Genomic DNA, 24,271 nt, shown 5'->3' on the forward strand with positions numbered 1-24,271 from the left:
AATGCATCTTACAGCCTACCTGAAGTTCCTCTATCCCAATGCATGCATCATGGGATATAAGCAGGAGCTGAAAAACCTAGCTGAGGAAATTATGAAGCAATCAGCTATTTGTTATCGTGGAAATGTGCTGGGAAGGATCACACAACTGGAAGACTGCAGTCAAGAGCCACAGGCTGTTTACAGCAGTTAGGCAGAGAAGGATGGGTGAGGGTGTTGTCTACTAGGAAGACTTGGAAAACTACAGACCCATGAGCCTCATGTCTTTGTAGGAGGATATCAGGGAACAGATTCTCCTGGAAGCCATATTAAGACACACTGCTTGAAAAGGAGATGATCTGACACAGCCATCATTGCTTCACCAAGGGCATACTGTTTGTGACCCATCTGGTGTACCTCTATGGGGAAGTGACAGCATCACTGGGCAAATGAAGAGTAAGTGATGCCATCCACGTGGACTTGTGCAAGGCCTTTTGACATGTCCCCACATAATATCCTTATCAGTAAGTTGGAGACATATGGATCTTAATGGTAGACTATTCAGTGGATAAGGAACTGTTTGAATGATCACAGCCATGGGATTGGGGTCAAGAGCTCCATGTGTGGGTGGAGTAGGGTGATTAGTTGTGTCCCACAGGAATCTATCTTGGGAGCAGTGCTCTTCAAAATCTGTATCAGTGAATGTACACAGTGGGATCAAATGCATCCAGGATAAGATTGGTCATGACATTTATTTGAGTGATACGTTTGATAGAATGGAAGGAAGGAATGTCATCCAAAGGACGTGGACAAGCTTGAAAAAGTGAGCCTGAGTAAATGGAAAGAGTTTCAGTACATCCAAGTGCAAGGTGTTCCACTTCAGTCGGGTGATTCCCAGGTTGGAGTACAGTCTGGGAGAAGAGCTAATGGAGAGCAGCCCTGTGGAGGGGGACTTGGAGTTTCATGTCAATGAAGAGCCTGACGTGAGCCAGAAGTGCCTGCACGCAGCCCTGATACACATATGCATCCTTGGCTCCATCAAAAAAGAGTTGGCTAGAAGAGTGAGGAAGGTGATTGACTGTCTCTGCTTTGCTCTCATTAGGAACCACCTGGAGTACTGTGTCCAGGTCTGTGCTCAGGCTGCAGCACCTGTGATTTGAAGAAAGGCTGAGGCAGACTGGCTTGTTCAGCCTAGAGAAGGATTTGGGGAGACCTCATTGAGACCTCCCAATACTTGAAAGTAAACTTATAAGAAGTGGAAGACCAAGTTCTTCCCTGCCCTTCTGTAGCATCATGTCTGGTATTGCAAAACCTCTGTATCTCCAAAGAGTGAAAGCAGTTAGCAGCTCCTGGATAGGCTTGTATGAAGCTGGGGACAATTTTCAGTCAGGTGTAGGAGTTCTGTTGTGTGGCAACACACATCAGCATTGGTGCAAGGCAGGTGAGGTTTGTCATTTCAGGGAAGAAAGGTGCCATTCACAGGGGAAAGAAATAGAGCCCTGGGTCCTTTGGGTGAGGTGTGATACACAGTGTGTAGAAAACATGATCAGGATTCTGCCCAAGAACAGAGTCATTGTTCTAGTGTGTAAGCAAGCTGGAGTGATGGTGAATCATTTCCTAACAGCACCTTTACCTCAAAGCTGCCTGGCTCCTATTCTGTGCTGATATCTGTCAGGACCATCCCTGCACGTACTTACAATTTGCTGGTTAATAAGAAGAGCAAGTGAGGAAAACGTGACCGTACACTCAATGGAAATAACATTTTGCCATTTCGACACAGCACGGAGCAAAAGAGTTCGCGGTGGAGACCCGGGAAGTGATACCCAGAGCAGCGCTCGGTGTGCGGGCACTAAGCCTGCTGCCAAAGGTGGCGAGTATTTACATTGCTCCTTGGGATCTTATTTGTAGGAGGAACGGAGATGCGAACCTCCAAGTCCACCCACATGGGCAGCGGTGCTCGGAACGCGGAGGAGGAGCAATTCCCCGTTGTGCCGCTGGGTGGGGATGTTGGCCACGGAGCGGCAGCTCGCTGGCCGCAGCGCGCTTGCAGGCGCAGGCGCCCAGAAGAGCCGTGCGAGAAGCTGAGGAAGGGAAGGGAAGTGCGGCGGGGCTTTGGAGCCGGGCGCTCGGGGGCTTTGGGGCCGAGCTGCTGGGAAAGGCGGCTTTCGGTTGGCGAGCGGCAACGCCGTGCGTCGGGGTCGGCGAGAAAGACTGCGAGCCATGGGGGCCGCTGGGAAAGGCCGGCTGTGGCGGAGAGGGACGGCGAGCGGGAGACGGAGCGGCGGCGGCGGCGAGAGGCAAGTGCTGCTGTGGCTCGTGTGCGTTTGCGTGTGGGAGAGCGGGGCCGAAACGCTGCGCTATTCGGTGGCGGAGGAAATGGCGAGGGACTCGTTGGTGGGCAACGTCGCCCAGGACCTGGGGCTTTCTCCGAGCCAGCTCGCGGCTCGCAAGGCGCGCGTGGTGTCCGAGGGGAGCGAGCAGCATTTCCGCCTCGATCCGCATAGCGGCGTCCTGACGGTCACGGAGACGCTGGACCGAGAGCGGATCTGTCCGCACAGCGAGAGCTGCGCGCTCTTGTTTAAGCTTTTCTTTGAGAACCCGGTGCAGCTGATCCGCGGGGAGGTGGAGGTTCGGGACGTGAACGACCACTCCCCCGTGTTCAGGAAAAGGGGCGTTGATTTAAGGATTCCTGAATTGGCATCTCTGGGATCCCGTTACCCTCTTGAAAGGGCACAGGATGAGGACGTTGGGATCAACGGCTTGCAGAATTACAGCCTCTCCCCAAACTCGCATTTCTCCCTTGCTCTCGAAAAAGGGAAAGATGGAGGCAAATACGCGGAGCTCGTCCTGCAGAAGCCTTTGGACCGCGAGGAGCAGCGGGAGCTGCATTTGGTGCTCACGGCCACGGACGGGGGCTCGCCGCCCAGGTCGGGCACGGCTCAGGTCCGGGTGGTGGTGCTGGATGCCAACGACAACATGCCGGTGTTCTCGCGGGAGGTGTACGAGGTGCGCGTGGCCGAGAACAGCCCCCCGGGGCAGCTGGTGGTCCGGGTGTCAGCCGTGGATCCCGACGAAGGCTCCAACGGCAAAGTGCGGTACGAGTTCACTGAGATGTCAGAGAGGTCCAGCCAACTGTTTCAGCTGAACCCTGAGAGCGGGGAGATTCGGTTATTGGGTAATTTGGATTACGAAGAAGAAAAATTCCTCGAGCTCGTGGTGAGAGCCACAGACGGGGGTGGTCTGTCTGCGCACTGCAGAGTGCACGTGGAGGTGCTGGACGTGAACGACAACGCGCCGGAGATGGCGCTGAGCTCCGTGAGCGCCTCCATCCCCGAGGACGCCCCGCCCCGCACCGTGGTGGCCCTGCTGAGCGTGCGGGACCGCGACTCCGGCGACAACGGGCGGACGGAGTGCGCCATCGAGGGCGACGTGCCGTTCAGCCTGACGGCCGCTTTCGCCAACCACTACGAGCTGCGCACCAGCGCGGCCCTGGACAGGGAGACGACGGCCGAGTACAACGTGAGCATCGTGGCCACGGACTGGGGCCGGGCGCGGCTGAGCGCTCGCGAAAGCGTGTCGGTGCGCATCGCCGACGTGAACGACAACGCGCCGCGCTTCACGCAGGCGGCGTACAGCATGTCGGTGAGCGAGAACGAGGCGGGCGCGGTGCGGATCGGCAGCGTGAAGGCGACGGACGCGGACGCGGGCGCGAACGGGCGCGTGAGGTACGCGCTGGTGCGGGAGGAGGGCGAGGAGCGGCCCGCCGTGTCGGTGGACGCCGAGAGCGGGGCCGTGTCCGTCGTGCGGCCGCTGGACTACGAGGAGGTGCGCGCCGTGGAGGTGACGGTGCGCGCCGCCGACGGGGGCTCGCCGCCGCGGAGCGCCACGGCGCTGCTGCGGGTGCTGGTGCGGGACGAGAACGACAACGCGCCCGTGGTGCTGCACCCGCCGGCCGACGGCGGCGCGGCGCTGGGCGAGCTGGTGCCGCGGCGGGCGCGGGCGGGCTACCTGGTGGCCAAGGTGGTGGCGGTGGACGCGGACGCGGGGCAGAACGCGTGGCTGTGCTACGAGCTGGCCAAGGCGACGGAGCCGGGGCTGTTCCGCGTGGGGCTGCACAGCGGCGAGGTGCGCACGGCGCGGGCCGTGGGCGAGCGCGACGCGGCCCGGCACAGGCTGGTGGTGCTGGTGCGGGACCGCGGGCGGCCGCCGCGCTCCGCCAGCGCCACCCTCGCCGTCGCCCTGGCCGACGGCTTCTCGGAAGGCCACCTGCGGGCGAGCGAAGAGGCGCCGGCCGCCGAGCCCGACGGCCGCCTCACCCTCTACCTCAGCGTCTGCTTGGCCTGCGTGTCCGCGCTCTTCGTGGCCGGCGCGGCGGCCGCCGTGGCCGCCAAGGTGCGGCGGGCCCGGCGGGGCGAGCCGGGGACCTTGCCCACCTTCCCGCAGTCCGCCGCCGACAGCAGCGCCGGCTCCCTGCCCCGCAGCTACGTCTACGACGTCCGCCTCGCCGCCGGCACCGTCAACAGCGAGTTCCGCTTCCTCGGGCCGCTCTTGCCCTGCTTCCCCGCCGGGCTGCCGCAGGGCGCGGCCGAGCAGCGGAGCTCGCTCTGCTCGGCCGGCCTCGGGCAAGAAGAAGGCGACTGGGCTGTGCAGGTGAGGGAGCGGAGCGTGGGGGACCGGGGGTAGAGGGAGGGAGGTTGGGGTCAAGGACGAATCAGCTCCTTGCGCGGCTGCGGCGCGGCAGGGAGCATCGGAGAGGCCGTGGGGGTGGTGTCGGAGAGGTTCCCCGAGCGGGACGAGAGGGCGGAAGCGGTCCCGTGCCGCCGCTGGGGTCTCGGCTTCTCCCCGGGTTCGGGCTGCCAGCGCCTCTGCGTGTGGCTCCGTGCCCGGAGTAGTTGCTGTGGGTGAAGCGTGTGGTGTCAGCCCGAGGGTGGCGGCTGGATCGTGGGCAGCTGCGAAGCAGCAGGGCGGGTGGGTAAGGCACACAGCGGGTCCTGTTCCCGCGCTCTGTAGAACAGAGTGGGTAGGGGCCGACAAGGTCACTGCTCCCGTTGACGACATCCACCGTGCCGTGTTTTTCGTCTAGAGCCTTAGCGACGGCATAACTGATATCAGTCTATTTCCCCTCCGTTGCTGTCAGAATTCCCACATTCTCAGCCCACTGTTTTTTTACCACTGGCATTAAAACACATTAGTAGTTGTGAGGAAAGCTTTTGGGTCTTTACCCCACTCTCTGTTTCTTGACAGCTTTCATGTTATGCTTCCCTGTCGTCCTTGTGTAGTGCTTTCAGTGGGCTATAGGATTCCTATAGGCTTTTAATGTTGTCCTCGCCCTCGTCTTTGATTCTGGGTAGGAATGAGTTGTCTACCTTTCACATTGTTTCTGACAGCTGCTTCCCGTTAATGCCCCAGTGTCAGCCCTCCACTGTGTTCTTTGCAGGGCCGAGCTCCCCTCTCTGAAGGCACGGCTCCCGGGGCAGCAGAGGAGAATGCCAGTTTGGATCAAAGCTCCTGGCTCAGCCATCAGTAAGGGAGGAGAAGGAGCAGCATCTTGGTCTTCATGGGCTGATATCTTCGAAGTGAAATGACGGAGAGACCAAACACGCACCAAAAATGTACCAGGGAAATGCATTACTGCTCTGTGAGAGTGCATGGACACTCCTCTTAACCAGTACTTCATGTACTGATTCTGAAATTTTGATAACTTTGGCGGTTGTTGCATGCTGGGAACACTGAGCTTTGATATCTAATTGTTGTAGTGCTATTGCTGCTTAGTTTTAAGTGTAAATGGGGAAACAATATTCTTATATTCATGCTATCATTTTCTTACATGTGCTTTTTCTTACATGCATTCATTTTTGTTGTCATGTGGAACCTGTACTCATGTAATCTATTCCATGTCAGGCTGTGTAGCAGTTAATCAGACCAGAATGTTTCCAGCAAAGGCATTCTTGAGTAACACTGAGAAGTTGGCTGCCTTTCAGATGGCTGACGTTCACACATTGCACAACCAACCAGGAGTTCAGCAGTTCCCCACACTGTAAAGAGTCCTCTTTGAGCACTGTATTTGCATTGGGTTTGGTTTGGCTTGTTTCCCAACCTGAAGTCTAAATGAATGGTTCTTGAGCATTTCAGAATTATAGAATATAGATATGAAGAGATAATAAAACATTCAAAGCCGTGTGCTATTTCCCATTGCTCACGTATTTCCTGGATTTGAATGTTTGGTCACAGAAACCAATAGAATCCACTGAGAAATCTGTCAGAAGATGAGCTTCAATCAGATGTACAAAGTTATTATTGTAGTGAAAAGGTGCATTAAGGATCACTGTTGCTGTTACAGCCTTCTCCTCCTGAAGCTGAAGGGTCACGTGTCCCTGTGAAATGAGGGCAGTGATTGTGAGAAGTGTCTGGGGATGCTCTTCTCTGTCCGGATCTGTTCCCTGCCATAGTGGTGCCAGCGGTCAGGTTACAATAAAAGAAGGGTATGGGTCCACCTTCCTCACTCTGAGGTCCCGAGGACGAATCAGGAGCAGTGGTAGGAGCATAAGGAAGCACATACCATGTGGTTCTTTAACTTTTGTGTGGCATGAATGAGGGGCTGCGTTCCCAACTTTATGTGCTGATGATGGCCTAAGCTGTTTTTTGTAGCAAGTTTCTGTGTTGCTGATTGTCTTTTTTTCCATTGGAATAGTGGTCATTTCCTTTGTAGTGTCTGTTCTGATGGTTTGTTTTACTTTTTGTGGAAAACCACGATTAGAACAGTGACTATTGAGTTGTTGCTGAGCAGTGCTGCACAGAGCCAGAGACATTTCAGCTTCTCATACTGTCCTGTGAGTGAGTGTGCTGGTATTGCCCAAGAATCTGGGAGGGGGCAGAAGCAGGACAGCTGCCCTAAACTGGCCAGAGAGATGTTCTCTACCATGTGACATCACCCAGAAGTATAAACTGGGGAGATCTCAGAGCTGGTGGGCAGCTGCTACTTGTGAACTGGCAGGGCATTGGTCAGCAGGTGGTCAGCAGCATCACTTCTTTGTTCTTTCTATCTTCCGGTGGTTGTGCATTGCTCCTTTTCTTTTTCTTGAACTCTCTCTCTTATCTGTCCTTCAGTATCTCTCTTATTACCTCTGTTTCTCAGTATCTCTCCCTCTATCTGTACCTCTGTATCTGTCTCAGTACCTCTGCCTCTACATCCTTTTATTTTGTCTCATGAGTTCTACTTGGGTTATGTTTTCTATCTCTTTCCCCCATCTCACTGGAAGAGGGTGGTGAATAACGAACGTGTGGTGCGTTCTGTGCTGCTGCCAGGTTATACACAGCAGTGCTTTTTGGAACCTAGTGTGCAGCCTAAGAGGCTGAGATAGAGGCACAGATCTTATCCAAGTCTGCTTAAAAAGAGTTCTTATATGTGTTATAGTGGTGTAATGGCTTTGTGTTTTCTAGAAATGATTTTATTTTGCACCGAACTTTCTCTAAATGTTCTCTGTTGTGCTGTTTACCATTTCAGAGGGACTGGAATAAGACTGTCATTTTGCTATGACATGCAACATTGGCTTATGATGAGTCTCTCAGGAGACTCAGCTGATGTTTGCACTCCACATTGTCATCATCTTTGTTCTTAGGGAGCCTTCACTGAGATACCACTAAGACTTACTCTTTTTCTTATGTCTCCTGAGAAAGCAAGACTATGGGAATGTGAATGGGCCATGTTTTCCTCCATTTCTTCTATCTCCCTTTCTCCTTCACCTACCACTTCTTCTTCAGGGTAGTTACAATAGGTCTTGAGAATGTTAAACATCCTGGAGATCTTCAAACCAGCATGATCCTACTGCTGTGTCTCCTGAATACATTTCTGGTTTTGTCTGTATTTAAACCCCACTTTAGGAATACAACCCAGAGATGTGCCCTGACACAGTAATTTATGAGTGTTGGGCTGTAGGGAAGAATATTAGCAGGGCCCTAGAAGAGCAAGAACCATCAGTCCTTTGGAACTCTACCCCAGAACAAGTGCAGGTTCCAGAAAAACGGTCAAACTGTTTGCAGCAGATGTGCCATCACTCTGGCAACTGTAGAGAGACACCAATCACTGCAACATGCTGGGGCTTGGCCTAGGCCTGATCAATGCTATTCAGCACACTGAAGAGAAGGGAAGAGAAGGTCTCTATCTCTGATGAGTGTGACAGGCTCTGTGGCTGCTCCAAGTTCTGTGATAGGCCCTGCAGTTTCTTCAGCCCTCACTACAATCCCTATGGTTGCTTTGTGGCCTGTGTCAGCTGCTCTGGTGGCTCCAAGCCCTGATTTGTGCTCTGTGGCTGCTCCAACTACTGCCACAGGTCTGTAGTTACTGCAACACCACTGTCGGCCCTGCAGTTGCTCCAGCTCCTCCATCACAGCCTGTGGTTGCTTCAAGTCCTGCGGCAGGCCCTGTAGTTTCACCAGTCCTCAAAACAGGCCCCAGAGTCAGTGCATTCCTAGTGACAAGCCCTGCTGTTTCTTCAACTCCCATGAGAGGCCTTGTGTTGTATGCTCCGGCTCATGCAACAGGCTCTGTGGTTGCTCGTTGTCTCAAAACATCTCTGTGATTGCTCCAACTCTCCAAATATGCCCTGTTGTTTCAACAACCCTCTCAACAGGCCCTGTGGTTGCTGCTGCTCACGGGACAGGTCCTGGGGTTGCTCTTTCCTCTGCAATAGGTCCTGTGGTTGTTCCAACCCACTCAACACGCTTTGTGGTTGCTCCAAGTCGCATGACATGCCCGACAGTTGCTCCAAATCCTGCAGCAGGCCTTGCAGCTGTTCCAACCCTCAAAGCAGGCCCTGTGGTTTCTCCAGTCCCTGTGACAAGTCTTCCATCTGAACCTCAGAACAATCTGTGTCAGTATCAGTTGCTCCTGTATGGAAGATGAGACAATGGCTGCAAATGTCAACTTACGTTATGTCATAACTCATAAAGGAAGAAATCACCGTCTGACCCCTGACTGTGCAGGAGCTGCACGTTTTGTGAAAATATTTCAATCATTGTCCAAGGGAGCACATTGTCACGTGGCAGCTCCAGTGCTGGGATAATGGGGACAGCAGCCTGGACATAGTGGACAACATGACTTTGGCAGCTGGCATTCAGGCAGCTGGCATTCAGGCAGTTTAAGGAATTTCAGCCTGTTTAACAAAGTGTTGGATGAGACCTTTTGAGAAGCTGTCCTTAGCAACTAAGCAGTGGAAGAAAGCTATGTGCTGTGTGGCTGCGCCAAGTAAGGTGGCAGGCCTGTAGTTACTTCAACCCCTGCTATTGGCCCTGCAGTTGTCACCAGCTCCTCTATCACAGCCTGTGGTTTCTTCAAATCCTGCGGCAGACCCAGTAGTTTTAGCAGTCCTCGAAACAGACCCTGGAGTCACTGCATTCTACTGCATTCTTATCAACAATCACTGATCTTTCTTCAACTCCCGTGAGAGGCAGCTCCAGTGCTGGGATAATGGGGACAGCAGCCTGGACATAGTGGACAACAAAGTCAGGCAGCTGGCATTCAGGCAGTTTAAGGAATTTCAGGCTGTTTAATGAACTGTTGGATGAGATCTTTTGAGAAGCTGTCCTTAGCAACTAAGCAGTGGAAGAAAGCTGGCTTGTCTTCAAGGATATCTTTCTGAGATCACAAGAGCTTCTGTCCCTCAGAATAAGAAAGTTGACAGGGGAGGCAGGAGACTGGCATGGCTATGCAATTATCTGCTGGTCAAACTGAGGGAGCAGAAGAGATTGTAGTAGCTGTGGAAACAAGGGTGTGTCACCTGGGGAGAATACAGGGACGCTGTCTGGACTTGCAGAGGGGGATTAGGGTAGTCAAGACACAGATGGAACTGAACTTGACCAGGGATGTTAAATACCACAAGAAGGGATTTGATTGGTAAACTGGCCAGAAAGGCAGGCCCTAGAGAGCATACTTCCTTTGATAAATGAGAAAGGAGAACTGGCTACAACAGGTATGGAGAAGGCTGAGGTACTAAACGAGTTCTTTGCCTTGATCTTCACTGGCAGCCAGGATTCATGTCTTGCTTGCATCCCTGGGCTACTAGGTAGGAACTAGGGAAGTAAATCCCCCTCTGCTCTGTGGCCAGAGCAAGCCTGAGATCACCTAATGAGACTGAATGCCTACAAGTCTGCGGGGCTGGATGACATGCATCCCAGGGTCCTAATGAAGCTGGCTGATATGATTGCTGAGCTGCCCTCCATCGTATTTGAAAAGTTGTGGCTGTTGGGTGAAGTCCCTGGGGAGTGGAAAACAGGAAAAGTCACTCCCATTTACAAGAAAGGAAGGAAGGGTAACTTGGGGGACTAGAGGCTACTGAGCATCACATCTGTATTGGGGAAGATCATGGAATAGATCCATCTGGAATACATGTTAAGGCACATGAGGGAAGAGCAGCTGATCTGAGTCAGAGTGGTTTCACCAAAGGAAGGCCATGCCTGACCAATCTGGTGGTCTTCTCTGATGGAGTGACGACACTAGTGGACAAAGGGAAGGCCACCGATGTCATCTACCTGGACTTGTGCAAGGCCTTTGGCATGGTCCTCCATCACATCCTGATCTTTAAATTGGAGAGATATGGATTTGTAGAGTGGACTATTTGATGGATAACTTGTTGGTTGGAAAGCCATAGACAGAGGGTTGAGTTGAATGGCACTGTGTCCAGGTGGAGACCGGTGATGAGCAGTGTCCCCCAGGGGGTCTGTCTTGGGGCCAGTGCTCTTCACTGTCTTCATCAATGACATTGATGATGGGCTTGAGTGCACCCTCAGCAAGTTTGTTGATGACACCAAGCTGAGTGTTGTGGCTGACACATTACAAGGAAGTGTTGCCATCCAGAGTGACCTCAACAAACTTTAAGGGTGGGCTGATGTGAGCCAAATGAGGTTCAACATGGCAAAGTGCAAGGTTTTGCACTTGGTCACAGTAATCCCACATATGCATACAGACTGGGAGAAGCAAACCTGGTAAGGATTGCCCCAGGGCTGGAAACACGTCCCTCCTTTTTTGAAACAGGTTGATTTAAAGTACACTGGAATAGAGAGAAGCTCCTGAACACCTGCACTACATTGATGGCATCATTGCATGGGGCAACAGAGCAGAGGAAGTTTTTGATAAACATAGGAAAAGAATCCAAATTCTTTTGTAAGCTGTTCTCTCCTGCATAGGAGATGCATTTTTTAAGAAAAAAAAAGGTGATATGGACATTATCTGGTCTCAAAGGAAGAGATCAATTACAGAAAAGCTGTGTTTCCAGCAACTGGCAAAAATAAAACACAGGCTTCCTGAAAAGCTTGAATTTTCTCAAGAGTGCGTATTCTGCATTACAGTCTGATTGCAAGTCCTCTCTATCAACTGACCCAGAAGAAGAACGACTTCAAATAGAGGTCTCAGTGATGACAAACCTCTGAACAAATGAAAAAGGCACATAGTTCATGGGCCAGGAGAAGACATAAAAGTGACACTACACTGCAGATAAGGAAAAAAGCCCAACCTGAAGCATCTGGCAGAAAGCTCTATGGGAGTCCTCTTTGCTTTTGTATACCCTTAGACTCTGGGATACTGAGGATCAGAGGCCTGCCACACTATGCCTAAATAAGAGACATTGGCAGCATATGCAGGAGTTCAAGCTCCTTCATATGAAGAGAGCAACAGAGGTAAAGAAGAGCAACAGCAGGTAAGAAAGAATGAAAACTGTTTCACCCCTTATGATGACTGGTGAAAACTCAAAAGGATTGCAATCTCTGTCTAAAGTGATGCTACTCCCTTGTCTGCAACCCCTTAGATGAGGGTGAGGAGGCATGGATCCTGGCTGCACTCCTTCCAGTCCCACAGGTACATTGCTTGCTCCTGAGATCGCAGGGTTAGCACTGCCTTCTCACCTGGTGCTCAAATTTTGGTTCAGGCTGTGACCTGGTAATTCCACTGCCAGCTGTATTCCCAGTTTTGACTACTTGGCCTATGACAGTTTTTACTGGACATTTCTGTGTTGCAGATATCAGTAGTAACTTGAGAGATGGTAACAGTCCGAAGTGGATGGATGGATGGAGGCATGCGTTCGATGGAAGGAAGGGAAAGACAGAAATTGACTTAATCTCTGATGCTGTTTAGCATATCATGCATGCAAGCAGAAGTGATATAACAGGACAGTGCAACTATGTCTGTATCCGAGTGAAGCTGGGGACTGGCCTTTGCAAAAGAAGATGAAGCTTCCCTACCTGGTAAACCTGGAGAAGCACTCCATCGTGCTTTGTCATGTGGAGTCAATGAGGATGCAACGAGACTACTTCAAAACATCAAGAGAATTTGTATCCCTTGGGAGCATGTTGAAGGGATTGGGAGCACAGGCAGTGTTCCCCTCCCTCAGAACCATTTGAAAGGAAGTAGGGAGATGTCCTCCAAGAAGGTAATACAGCTTACAGCCCACCTGAAGTTCCTCTATCCCAATGTATGCATCGTGGGATATAAGCAGGAACTGAAATCCCTAGTTGAAAAAAATTATAGAAATACAGGCTATTTGTTATCATGGAAATGTGCTGGGAAGGATCACACAACTGGAAGACTGCAATCAAGAGCCACAAGCTGTTTACAAGTGTTAGGCAGAGAAGGATGGGTGAGGGTGTTGTCTACTAGGAAGATATGGGAAACTACAGACCCATGAGCCTCATGTCTTTGTAGGAGAATATCAGGGAACAGATTCTCCTGGAAGCCATATTAAGACACACTGCTTGAGAACTTGATTGGACACAGCCATCATTGCTTCACCAAGGGCAGACTGTGTCTGACGCATCTGGTGTACCTCTATGGGGAAGTGACAGCATCACTGGGCAAATGAAGAGTAAGTGATGCCATCCACGTGGACTTGTGCAAGGCCTTTGACATGTCCCCACATAATATCCTTATCAGTAAGTTGGAGACATATGGATTTTAATGGAGGACTATTCAGTGGATGAGAAATTGGTCGGACGATCACAGCCATGGGATTGGGGTCCAGAGCTCCATGTGTGGGAGGAGGTGGGTAATTAGTTGCGCCCCTTGGGAGCAGTGCTCTTCAAAATCTGTATCAGTGGATCCAGACAGTGGGATTAAATGCATCCAGAGCAAGATTGGTGGTTATTTGAGTGATACGTTTGATACAGTGGAAGTAAGGGATGTCATCCAGAGGACCTGGTCAAGCTTGGAAAAGTGAGCGTGAGGAAATGGAAAGAGTTTCAGTACATCCAAGTGCAAGGTGTTCCACTTCAGTCGGGTGATTCCCAGGTTGGAGTACAGTCTGGGAGAAGAGCTAATGGAGAGCAGCCCTGTGGAGGGGGACTTGGAGTTTCATGTCAATGAAGAGCTTGACATGAGCCATAAGTGCCTTCATGCAGCCCCGATGGACGCATGAAACCTTGGCTCCATCAAAAAAGAGTTGGCTAGAAGAGTGAGGAAGGTGATTGTCTGTCTCTGCTTTGCTCTCGTTAGGAGCCACCAGGAGTACTGTGTCCAGGTCTGTGCTCAGGCTGTACCTGTGATTTGAAGAAAGGCTGAAGCAAACTGGATTGTTCGGCTTACAGAAGGATTTGGGGAGACCTCATTGAGACCTCCCAATACTAGAAAGTGAACTTATAAGAAGTGGAAGACCAAGTTCTTCCCTGCCCTTCTGTAGCATCATGTCTGGTATTCCAAAACCTCTGTATCTCCAAAGAGTGAAAGTAGTTAGCAGCTCTTGGATAGGCTTGCATGAAGCTGGGGACAATTTTCAGTCAGGTGTGGGAGTTCTGTTGTGTGGGAACACACTTCAGCATCGGTGCAAGGGAGGTGAGGTTTGTCATTTCAGGGAAGAAAGGTGCCATTCGCAGGGGAAAGAACTAGAGCCCTGGGTCCTTTGGGTGAGGTGTGATACACAGTGTGTAGAACACATGATCAGGATTCTGCCCAAGAACAGAGTCATTGTTCTAGTGTGTAAGCAAGCTGGAGTGATGGTGAATCATTTCCTAACAGCACCTTTACCTCAAAGCTGCCTGGCTCCTATTCTGTGCTGATATCTGTCAGGACCATCCCTGCACGTACTTACAATTTGCTGGTTAATAAGAAGAGCAAGTGAGGAAAACGTGACCGTACACTCAATGGAAATAACATTTTGCCATTTCGACACAGCACGGAGCAAAAGAGTTCGCGGTGGAGACCCGGGAAGTGATACCCAGAGCAGCGCTCGGTGTGCGGGCACTAAGCCTGCTGCCAAAGGTGGCGAGTATTTACATTGCTCCTTGGGATCTTATTTGTAGGAGGAACGGAGATGCGAACCTCCAAGTCCACCCACATGGGCAGCGGTGCTCGGAACGCGGAGGAGGAGCAATTCCCCGTTGCGCCGCTGGGTGGGGATGTTGGCCACGAAGCGGCAGCTCCCGCTGGCCGCAGCGCGCTTGCAGGCGCAGGCGCCCAGAAGGGCCGTGCGAGCTGCTGGGGAAGGGAAGGGAAGGGCGGCGGGGCACGGAGCCGGGCGCTCGGAGGCTTTGGGGCCGAGCTGCTGGGAAAGGCGGCTTTCGGTTGGCGAGCGGCAGCGCCGTGCGTCGGGGCCGGCGAGAAAGGCTGCGAGCATGAAAGGCCGGCTGTGGCGGAGAGGGACGGCGAGCGGGAGACGGAACGGCGGCGGCGGCGAGAGGCAAGTGCTGCTGTGGCTCGTGTGCGTTTGCGTGTGCGAGAGCGGGGCCGAAACGCTGCGCTATTCGGTGGCGGAGGAAATGGCGAGGGACTCGTTGGTGGGCAACGTCGCCCAGGACCTGGGGCTTTCTCCGAGCCAGCTCGCGGCTCGCAAGGCGCGCGTGGTGTCCGAGGGGAGCGAGCAGCATTTCCGCCTCGATCCGCATAGCGGCGTCCTGACGGTCACGGAGACGCTGGACCGAGAGCGGATCTGTCCGCACAGCGAGAGCTGCGCGCTCTTGTTTAAGCTTTTCTTTGAGAACCCGGTGCAGCTGATCCGCGGGGAGGTGGAGGTTCGGGACGTGAACGACAACTCCCCCGTGTTCTCCAAGAAAGAGACAATTCTAGAGATTCTTGAAACGGCATCTCCTGGGACTCGGTTCCCACTGCAAAGAGCGCGGGATAAGGACGTGGGGATCAACGGTTTACAGAATTACAGCCTCTCCCCAAACTCGCATTTCTCCCTTGCTCCCGAGAAAGGAGAGGATGGAGATAAATACGCGGAGCTCGTCCTGCAGAGGCCTTTGGACCGCGAGGAGCAGCGGGAGCTGCATTTGGTGCTCACGGCCACGGACGGGGGCTCGCCGCCCAGGTCGGGCACGGCCCAGGTCCGGGTGGTGGTGCTGGATGCCAACGACAACATGCCGGTGTTCTCGCGGGAGGTGTACGAGGTGCGCGTGGCCGAGAACAGCCCCCCGGGGCAGCTGGTGGTCCGGGTGTCGGCCGCGGATCCCGACGAAGGCTCCAACGGCAAAGTGCGGTACGAGTTCACTGAGATGTCCGACCAGTCCGTTCAACTCTTCGACCTGAACGCAGCCACCGGAGAGATTCGGGTCTCGGGAACGGTTGATTTCGAGGATGCGAAAGCTCACAAGCTGGTAGTGAGAGCGATTGATGGCGGTGGTCTGTCTGCGCACTGCAGAGTGCACGTGGAGGTGCTGGACGTGAACGACAACGCGCCGGAGATCGCGCTGAGCTCCGTGAGCGCCTCCATCCCCGAGGACGCCCCGCCCCGCACCGTGGTGGCCCTGCTGAGCGTGCGGGACCGCGACTCCGGCGACAACGGGCGGACGGAGTGCGCCATCGAGGGCGACGTGCCGTTCAGCCTGACGGCCGCTTTCGCCAACCACTACGAGCTGCGCACCAGCGCGGCCCTGGACAGGGAGACGACGGCCGAGTACAACGTGAGCATCGTGGCCACGGACTGGGGCCGGGCGCGGCTGAGCGCTCGCGAAAGCGTGTCGGTGCGCATCGCCGACGTGAACGACAACGCGCCGCGCTTCACGCAGGCGGCGTACAGCATGTCGGTGAGCGAGAACGAGGCGGGCGCGGTGCGGATCGGCAGCGTGAAGGCGACGGACGCGGACGCGGGCGCGAACGGGCGCGTGAGGTACGCGCTGGTGCGGGAGGAGGGCGAGGAGCGGCCCGCCGTGTCGGTGGACGCCGAGAGCGGGGCCGTGTCCGTCGTGCGGCCGCTGGACTACGAGGAGGTGCGCGCCGTGGAGGTGACGGTGCGCGCCGCCGACGGGGGCTCGCCGCCGCGGAGCGCCACGGCGCTGCTGCGGGTGCTGGTGCGGGACGAGAACGACAACGCGCCCGTGGTGCTGCACCCGCCGGCCGACGGCGGCGCGGCGCTGGGCGAGCTGGTGCCGCGGCGGGCGCGGGCGGGCTACCTGGTGGCCAAGGTGGTGGCGGTGGACGCGGACGCGGGGCAGAACGCGTGGCTGTGCTACGAGCTGGCCAAGGCGACGGAGCCGGGGCTGTTCCGCGTGGGGCTGCACAGCGGCGAGGTGCGCACGGCGCGGGCCGTGGGCGAGCGCGACGCGGCCCGGCACAGGCTGGTGGTGCTGGTGCGGGACCGCGGGCGGCCGCCGCGCTCCGCCAGCGCCACCCTCGCCGTCGCCCTGGCCGACGGCTTCTCGGAAGGCCACCTGCGGGCGAGCGAAGAGGCGCCGGCCGCCGAGCCCGACGGCCGCCTCACCCTCTACCTCAGCGTCTGCTTGGCCTGCGTGTCCGCGCTCTTCGTGGCCGGCGCGGCGGCCGCCGTGGCCGCCAAGGTGCGGCGGGCCCGGCGGGGCGAGCCGGGGACCTTGCCCACCTTCCCGCAGTCCGCCGCCGACAGCAGCGCCGGCTCCCTGCCCCGCAGCTACGTCTACGACGTCCGCCTCGCCGCCGGCACCGTCAACAGCGAGTTCCGCTTCCTCGGGCCGCTCTTGCCCTGCTTCCCCGCCGGGCTGCCGCAGGGCGCGGCCGAGCAGCGGAGCTCGCTCTGCTCGGCCGGCCTCGGGCAAGAAGAAGGCGACTGGGCTGTGCAGGTGAGGGAGCGGAGCGTGGGGGACCGGGGGTAGAGGGAGGGAGGTTGGGGTCAAGGACGAATCAGCTCCTTGCGCGGCTGCGGCGCGGCAGGGAGCATCGGAGAGGCCGTGGGGGTGGTGTCGGAGAGGTTCCCCGAGCGGGACGAGAGGGCGGAAGCGGTCCCGTGCCGCCGCTGGGGTCTCGACTTCTCCCCGGGTTCGGGCTGCCAGCGCCTCTGCGAGTGGCTCCGTGCCCGGAGTAGCTGCTGTGGGTGAAGTGTGTGGTTTCAGCCCGAGGGTGGCGGCTGGATCGTGGGCAGCTGCGAAGCAGCAGGGCGGGTGGGTAAGGCACACAGCGAGTCCTGTCCCCGCGCTCTGTAGAACAGAGTGAGTTGGGGCCGACAAGGTCACTGCTCCTGTTGACGACATCCACTGTGCCGTGTTTTTCGTCTAGAGCCTTAGCGACAGCATAACTGATATCAGTCTATTTCCCCTCCATTTCTGTCAGAATTCCCACATTCTCAGGCCACTGTTTTTTTTACCACTGGCATTAAAACCCGTTAGTAGTTGTGAGGAAAGCTTTTGTGTCTTTTTCCCACTCGCTGTTTCTTGACAGCTTTCATGTTATGCTTTTTTGAGGTCCTTGTGTAGTGCTTTCAATGAGCTATAGGATTCCTATAGGCTTTTAATGTTCTCTTCGACTTCGTCTTTGATTCTGGATAGGAATGAGTTGTCTACCTTTCACATTGTTTCTGATGAGCCTTCCCAGCTTGTCATTGACAGCTGCTTCCTGTTAATGCCCCAATGTCAGCTCTCCACTGTGTTCTTTGCAGGGCCGAGCTCCCCTCTCTGAAGGCACGGCTCCCGGGGCAGCAGAGGAGAATGCCAGTTTGGATCAAAGCCCCTGGCTCAGCCATCAGTAAGGGAGGAGAAGGAGCAGAATCTCGGTCCCCGTGGGCTGATGTCTTCGTAGTGAAATGAAGGAGAGACCAAACACGCACCAAAAATGTACCAGGAAAATGCTGTACTGCTGTGTGAGAGAGCAAGGACACTCCTGTTAACCAGTCCTCCATGTATTTATTCTGAACCCTTGATAGGTCTGCAGGGTGTTGCATGCTGCAAACACTGAGCCTTGTTACCTAATGATTGTAGTGCTGTTGTTCCTAAGTATTAAGTGAATGGGAATAAAAAGTTGGATGGGGGCCTTGGGCAGCCTGGTCTAGTATTAAATGGGGAGGTTGGTGGCCATGCCTGTTGCAGAGGTGTTGCAGATTCATGATCCCTGAGGTCCCTTCCAACCTGGGCCATTCTGTGATTCTCTAATATTCAAGGTATTGTTTTCCTACGTGTGTTTTTATGCATTGTTTTGTTGTTGTTGTTGTTGTCAGGTGGGCTCTGTAATATTGTAATCTATTCAATGCCAGGTTGTGAATCTATTGATCAAAGCTGAATGTTTCCAGCAAAAGTATTCTTGAATGACACTGGGAAGCTGGCTGCCTTTGAGATGACTGACGTTCACACTGTGCACATGCAATGAGGAGTTCCCGGGTTTTGTATGTTGTACCGGGTGGTCTTTGAGCACTGTATTTGGTTTTGGATTGGTTTGATTTCTTTCTCAACATGAAGTCTAAATGAATGGTTCTAGAGCATTTCAGGATTATGGAATATAGATATGAAGAGATAATAAAATCTTCAAAGCCATGTGCTATTTCCATTGCTCACATATTTCCTGGAGTTGAATGCCTGGTCACAGAAACCAGTAAAATCTGCTGAGAAATCTGTCAGAAGATGAGCTTCAATCTTACGTACAAAGTTATTATTGTAGTGAAAAGGTGCATTAAGGCTCACTGTTGCTGTTACAGCCTTCTCCACCTGAAGCTGAAGGGTCACGTGTCCCTGTGAAATGAGGGCAGTGATTGTGAGAAGTGTCCGGGGAAGCTCTTCTCAGCCCGGATCTGTTCCCTGCTGTAGTGATGCCAGTGGTCAGGTTACAGTGAAAGAAAAGTGTGGGTCCTCCTTCCTCTCTTTGAGGTCCCAGGGATGAATCAGGGGCAGTGGTCAGAGCTTGAGGAAGCAGATACCAGGTGGTACTGTAACTGTTGTGTGGCATGAATTTGGAGCTGCATTCCCAATTTTATGTGCTGATGATGGCTTACAGCTGGTTTTTGTAACAAGTTTCTGTGTTGCTGATTGTCTTGTTTTCTATTGGAATAGAGCTGAATTGCTTTGTAATGGCTGTTTTAATGGTTTGTTTTATCTTTACGACAGCGAGGTTTAGAACAGTGACTATTGAGTTGTGGCTGAGCAGTGGTGCACAGAGCCAGGGACATTCCAGCTTCTCATACTGTCCTGCGAGTGAGTGGCTGGTGGTGCACAAGAAGCTGGGAGGGGGCAGAAGCAGGACAGCTGCCCTAAACTGGCCAGAGAGATATTCTCTACCATGTGACATCACAAAGAACTATAAACTGGGGTGATGTCTGCTGCTGCTGAAGTGGGTGGGCACTGGTCAGCAGGTGGTGTTGTAGTGCGCATCACCTCATTTTTTCTCTGTCTCTATCTGTATGTCAATATCTCTATGACTACCACTATGTTTCTCAGTATCTCTACCTCTATCTGTACTTGTGTCTTCATACCTCCAGCTCTACATCTTTTTGTTTTGTCTCAGGAGTTCTATTTTGGTATTCCATTCTGATTCTGTCCCCCATCCTGCTGGAAGAGGGTGGTGAATAATGAACGTGTGTTGCTGAGCTGCTGCCAGGTTAAACCACAGCAGTGCTTTTCAGAATCCAGCATGCGTCCTAAAGGGCTGAGATAACCAGAGTTCTTATCAGAATGTGCTAAAAAAGGAAGTGTTGTATGAGTTATATTTGTTTAATCGCTTCTGGCCACAGTGTTTGCTTTGTAGTTATTTTCGGAAGCCTTACAGATTGTTTTCTAGAAAGGATTATAATTCACACCTTAGTTGCTCTGTATGTTCTCTCTTGTGCTGCGTACCACCTTGGGGGTCTGGAAGAAGATGATCATTTTGCTGTTACGTGTAACGTCAGGTTATGATGTGTTAAAGTGACTGCTCAGGAGACTCAGCTGGTGTTTTTACTCTATGTTGTCGCCATCTTCGTACTTAGGGAACCATCTCTCAGGCACTATGAAGAATTACTCATTTTCCTTTGTGTCTTTAGAGAGCCAGACAATTTATGAGTGTCAGGCTGTGTGGGAAAATATTAGCAGGCCTCTGGAAGGGAGAGCACTGTCAGTGCTTTGGAACTCCACCCCAGAACAAGTGCAGGTTCCAGAAAAAACTGTCAAACTGTCTGCAGCAGATGTGCCATCACTCTGGCAACTGTAGAGAGTCACCAATCAGTGCAACATGCCGGGGCTTGGCCTATGCCTACTGCTGCCAGATCAACACTACTCAGCACACTGTAGAGAAGGGAAGAGAAGGTCTCTATCTGTGATGACAGTGTGACAGGCGCTACGGCTGCTGCAAGTTCTGTGACAGGCCCTGCAGTTTCTTCAGCCCTCACTACAGTCCCTATGGTTGCTTGGAGGCCTGTGCCAGTTGCTGTGGTGGCTCCAAGCCCAGCTATGTGCTGTGTGGCTGCTCCAAGTAAGGTGGCAGGCCTGTAGTTACTGTAACCCCTGCTATTGGCCCTGCAGTTGTCTCCAGCTCCTCCATCACAGCCTGTGGTTGCTTCAAATCCTGCGGCAGGCCCTGTAGTTTCACCAGTCCTCAAAACAGGCCCTGGAGTCACTGCATTCTTAGCAACAATCACTGATGTTTCTTCAACTCCCTTGAGAGGCCTTGTGTTTACTCCAATGCACCACACAGGCCCTGCAGTTGCCCATTGTCTCAAAACATCTCTGTGGTTGCTCCAACTCTCATTATACGACATGCGTCTTCTCCAGCCCTTACAGGAGGCTCTGTGGTTGTTCCAACCCACTCAACGCACTTTGTGGTTGCTCCACGTGCCATGACAAGCCCTACAGTTGCTCCAATTCCTGCAGCTGCTCCAATTCCTGCAGCAGGCCTTGAAGTGATTCCAACCCTCAAAACAGGCCCTACAGTTTCTCCAGGCCCTGTGCCTGGCCCTTCGGTCTGAACCAAGGAACCATCTCTGTTAGTATCAGTTGCCCCTATACCTAAGATGACACAACAACTGCAAATGTCAACTTACTGTCATAACCCATACAGGAGGCAATAACCATCTGATCCTTGACCATAAAGGAGCATGTAGCGGAGTACTGAGTTGTACATGACAAGTTGCAAATACCACTAAAGGAGGGGGTGAATCGGGCCAACGTGCAGAAGTGAAGGCCATCCGGCGGGCTTTAGATATTGCCAAATGAGAGAAGTGACCAGTGCTTTTATCAGTGATCTCACTCACTCACGGATGGTGGAAAACTCCCTGGGAGTGGTTACAGCCATGGAAGCAGAGTGTACGGCAACAAGGAGGCAACCCCATCAGATCTGTTGCATTGAGGAAACATATTCGTGCCTGTGTAGAGAACACAATTATGAAAGTATGTCATGTAAGATGCACTCGTACCCAAGAGTTACACTACTAAGCAACATGAAAGCAACCAGCAGGTGGGTAAAGCTGCTAGGACTGAAGTGGTTCAGGTAGCTTTGCGCATTTACTATGTCCAAACTATTGCTATGTTATATACAGAGCCATGTGCCTGTTTTTCCTTTCACACACTTCTACATCTGAAGATGAAGAACAACATGTCATTTGTGAATTGACGGCAGTCAGAGTGGGAAGTGTCTTGGGAAGCTCTCCTCTGCCTGGATCTGTCCCCAGCCATAGTGGAACCAAAAATAAGGCTACAATAAGCAAGGTTATGGATCCACTCTGCTCTGTCTGAGGTGCCAAGATCCTATCAGGAGCATAAGCAGATAGATCCCAGGTGTCACTGTCATTTTTGCATGACATGAATGAGGAGCTGTGTATGGCAAAAGAAAACAATGACCGAGCCTTCTTACAGGATACAACCACTGCAGAGAGGGAAGGGAAAAAAAAAAAGAAAAGAGAGAAGAAAAAGGAGTTTACCCCTTGTAACATCTGCTCAAGAGACATACAACCTCTATTCAGAGAGATGCTGCTTCCTTTTCTGCTAACCCTTAAATGAGGGTGAGAAGGGGTGGATCCCGGCTCCACTCCTTCCAGTCACTCAGGTACATTGCTTGCACCCGAGTTCCCTGGATTAGTGATGCCTTCTCATCTGGTGCTCAACCATTGGTTCAGGCTGTGGCCTGGTAATTGCACTGCAAGACATGTTCCCAATTTTCTCAACTCAAACACTTGGCCGATGGTTGATTTTCCTAGAAATGTCTCTGTTGTTCATAACAATAGTAATTTGACAGTTGGTAACAATACCAAATGGGTGGATGGATGGAGGCATTACAGGCATGGAAAGGAGGAAGAAAGGAAGGAAGGGAAAGATAAAAAGCTGTCTTGGTCTCTGATGCTATTTAGCCTATCATGTTTCCAAGCCAAAGGAACGCAAGAGGAAAGCACAACAATGGCTGCATCTGAGTGAGTGAAGTTGAGGGCCTGCCTTTGCAAAAACAAGAAGAGGTTCCCATAGCTGTTAAAGCTGGAGAACTCCTCTATCCTGCTTTTCCAAGTAGATTCAGTGAGTTTGCAAAGAGTGGACTAGAAAACATCAAGAGAATTCAAATCCTTTGGAATGATGATGGAGGGATTGGGAGCACAGGTAATGTTCTCCTCCCTCAGAGTTGTTTGAAAGGAATTAGAGAGGGAACCTCTAAGAAGGTAAAGCATCTTGAAGTCTACCTGAAGTTCCTCTATCCCAATGCATGCATCATGGGAAATAAGCAGGAGCCGGAAGCCACAACTTTGAAAATTAGAAAATTATTACCTTTTTGTTACCATGGAAACGTGGTGAGAAGTTTCACACAACTGGAGCACTGCAGTCAAGAGCCTCAGGCTGCTCACAAGTGTTAGGTAGGGCAAGGGTGTTACACACTAGGAAGACTTGGGAGACTACTGACCCACGAGCCTCGTGTCTGTGCTGGGGAAGATCAGGGAATAGTTCTTTTCAGAAGCCTTGTTAAGTCACATGCAAGAAAAGAAGGTGACCTGACACAGTCAGCATTGTTTCACCAAGTGCAGATCGTGTCTGACCAATGTGGTGTACTTCTGTGGTGGAGTAAGATCATCAGTGGACGAAGGAAGAGTAAGTGATGTCATCCACATGGACTTGTACAAGACTTTTGACATGGTCCTACGCAACATCCTTATCTCTAAGTTGGAGAGGTATGGATCTGAAGGATGGTCTATTCTGTGGATAAGGAACTGAAGTGGTTGGATGGTCACAGCCATAGGATTGTGGTCAAGAGCACTATGTCCAGGTGGAAACTGGTGATGAGTGGTGTCCCCCTGGGCTTTGTCTAGGGACTAATGCTCCTCAACATCTCTATTGATGAATTGAGACAGTGGGATGAGATGCACCCTCAGCTAGTTTGCAGATGACACTTATCTGGGGGTTCCAGTTGATACAGTAGATGGTAGGGATGCTATCCAAAGGACATGGACAAGCTTGAGAAGTGAGTCCACATGAATTGAATGAGATTCAGCACGTCCATGTGTTGAACTTGGACTTGGGTCAGGTTCTTCCCGAGTGTGATTACAGTCTCGGAGATGAACTAACTGAGAGCAGCCCCGTGGAGAAGGACTCAGAGTTTCAGGTGCACAAAGATCTTGACATGAGCCATAAATGTATGGTTGTGGTACAGATGACCAACTGTACTGTGGGCTCCATCAGAATAAAGATTGCTATCAGGGTGACAGAGGTGATTGCGCCCCTCTGTTTTGCCCTTGTGAGGTCCCACGTGGAATATTGTGTCCAGGTTTATGCCCACCAGCACTACCATGGAGCAAGTGGAGCAAAACCAGAGGAGGACATGAAGATAATCAGAAAGTTGAAGCACCTCTGCTATGACGTAATGCTGAGGCGGACTGGCTTGTTCAGCCTAGAGAAGAATCACACTGTGGCTTTCTAATACTTACATGAACTTACAAAGAAGAGGGTGATTGGCTTTTTACATTCCTTCCCTTCTGCTGATATCTGTGAGACTGGGTGTCCCAACTGCTGTTAAAAGGACCACAGTGGAGTTCACAGTGCAAAAACATGGACACACCTGAGTGCTGACTCTGAGTGCTCAGGCATTTCCCATGTGGGCTCAATTTATCTTGTTGCAAAGGGCTGCTCTCCTTGGCATCAGTCACGATCTATCAAACAGGAAAGCATTAGAGCCTTAGCACACTGGGTGAGGTGTGAT

General features: G+C 52.6%; 1 protein-coding gene across 1 annotated transcript; it reads left to right on the plus strand.

Moving 5' to 3' along the window:
• The first annotated feature begins 2,047 nt into the window (after window positions 1–2,047).
• On the plus strand, window positions 2,048–18,666 carry LOC107056913 (protocadherin beta-15-like). The gene is made up of 5 exons (XM_046900427.1): window positions 2,048–4,626; window positions 5,414–5,499; window positions 13,454–13,478; window positions 14,257–16,986; window positions 17,799–18,666. The coding sequence occupies exons 1-5, from the start codon at window positions 2,197–2,199 to the stop codon at window positions 17,886–17,888; spliced, it is 5,361 nt and encodes a 1,786-aa protein (XP_046756383.1). The 5' UTR covers window positions 2,048–2,196; the 3' UTR covers window positions 17,889–18,666.
• Window positions 18,667–24,271: the final 5,605 nt, after the last annotated feature.

The sequence above is a fragment of the Gallus gallus genome, chromosome 13 (assembly GCF_016699485.2).
Source record: "Gallus gallus isolate bGalGal1 chromosome 13, bGalGal1.mat.broiler.GRCg7b, whole genome shotgun sequence".
Taxonomy (NCBI): domain Eukaryota; kingdom Metazoa; phylum Chordata; class Aves; order Galliformes; family Phasianidae; genus Gallus; species Gallus gallus.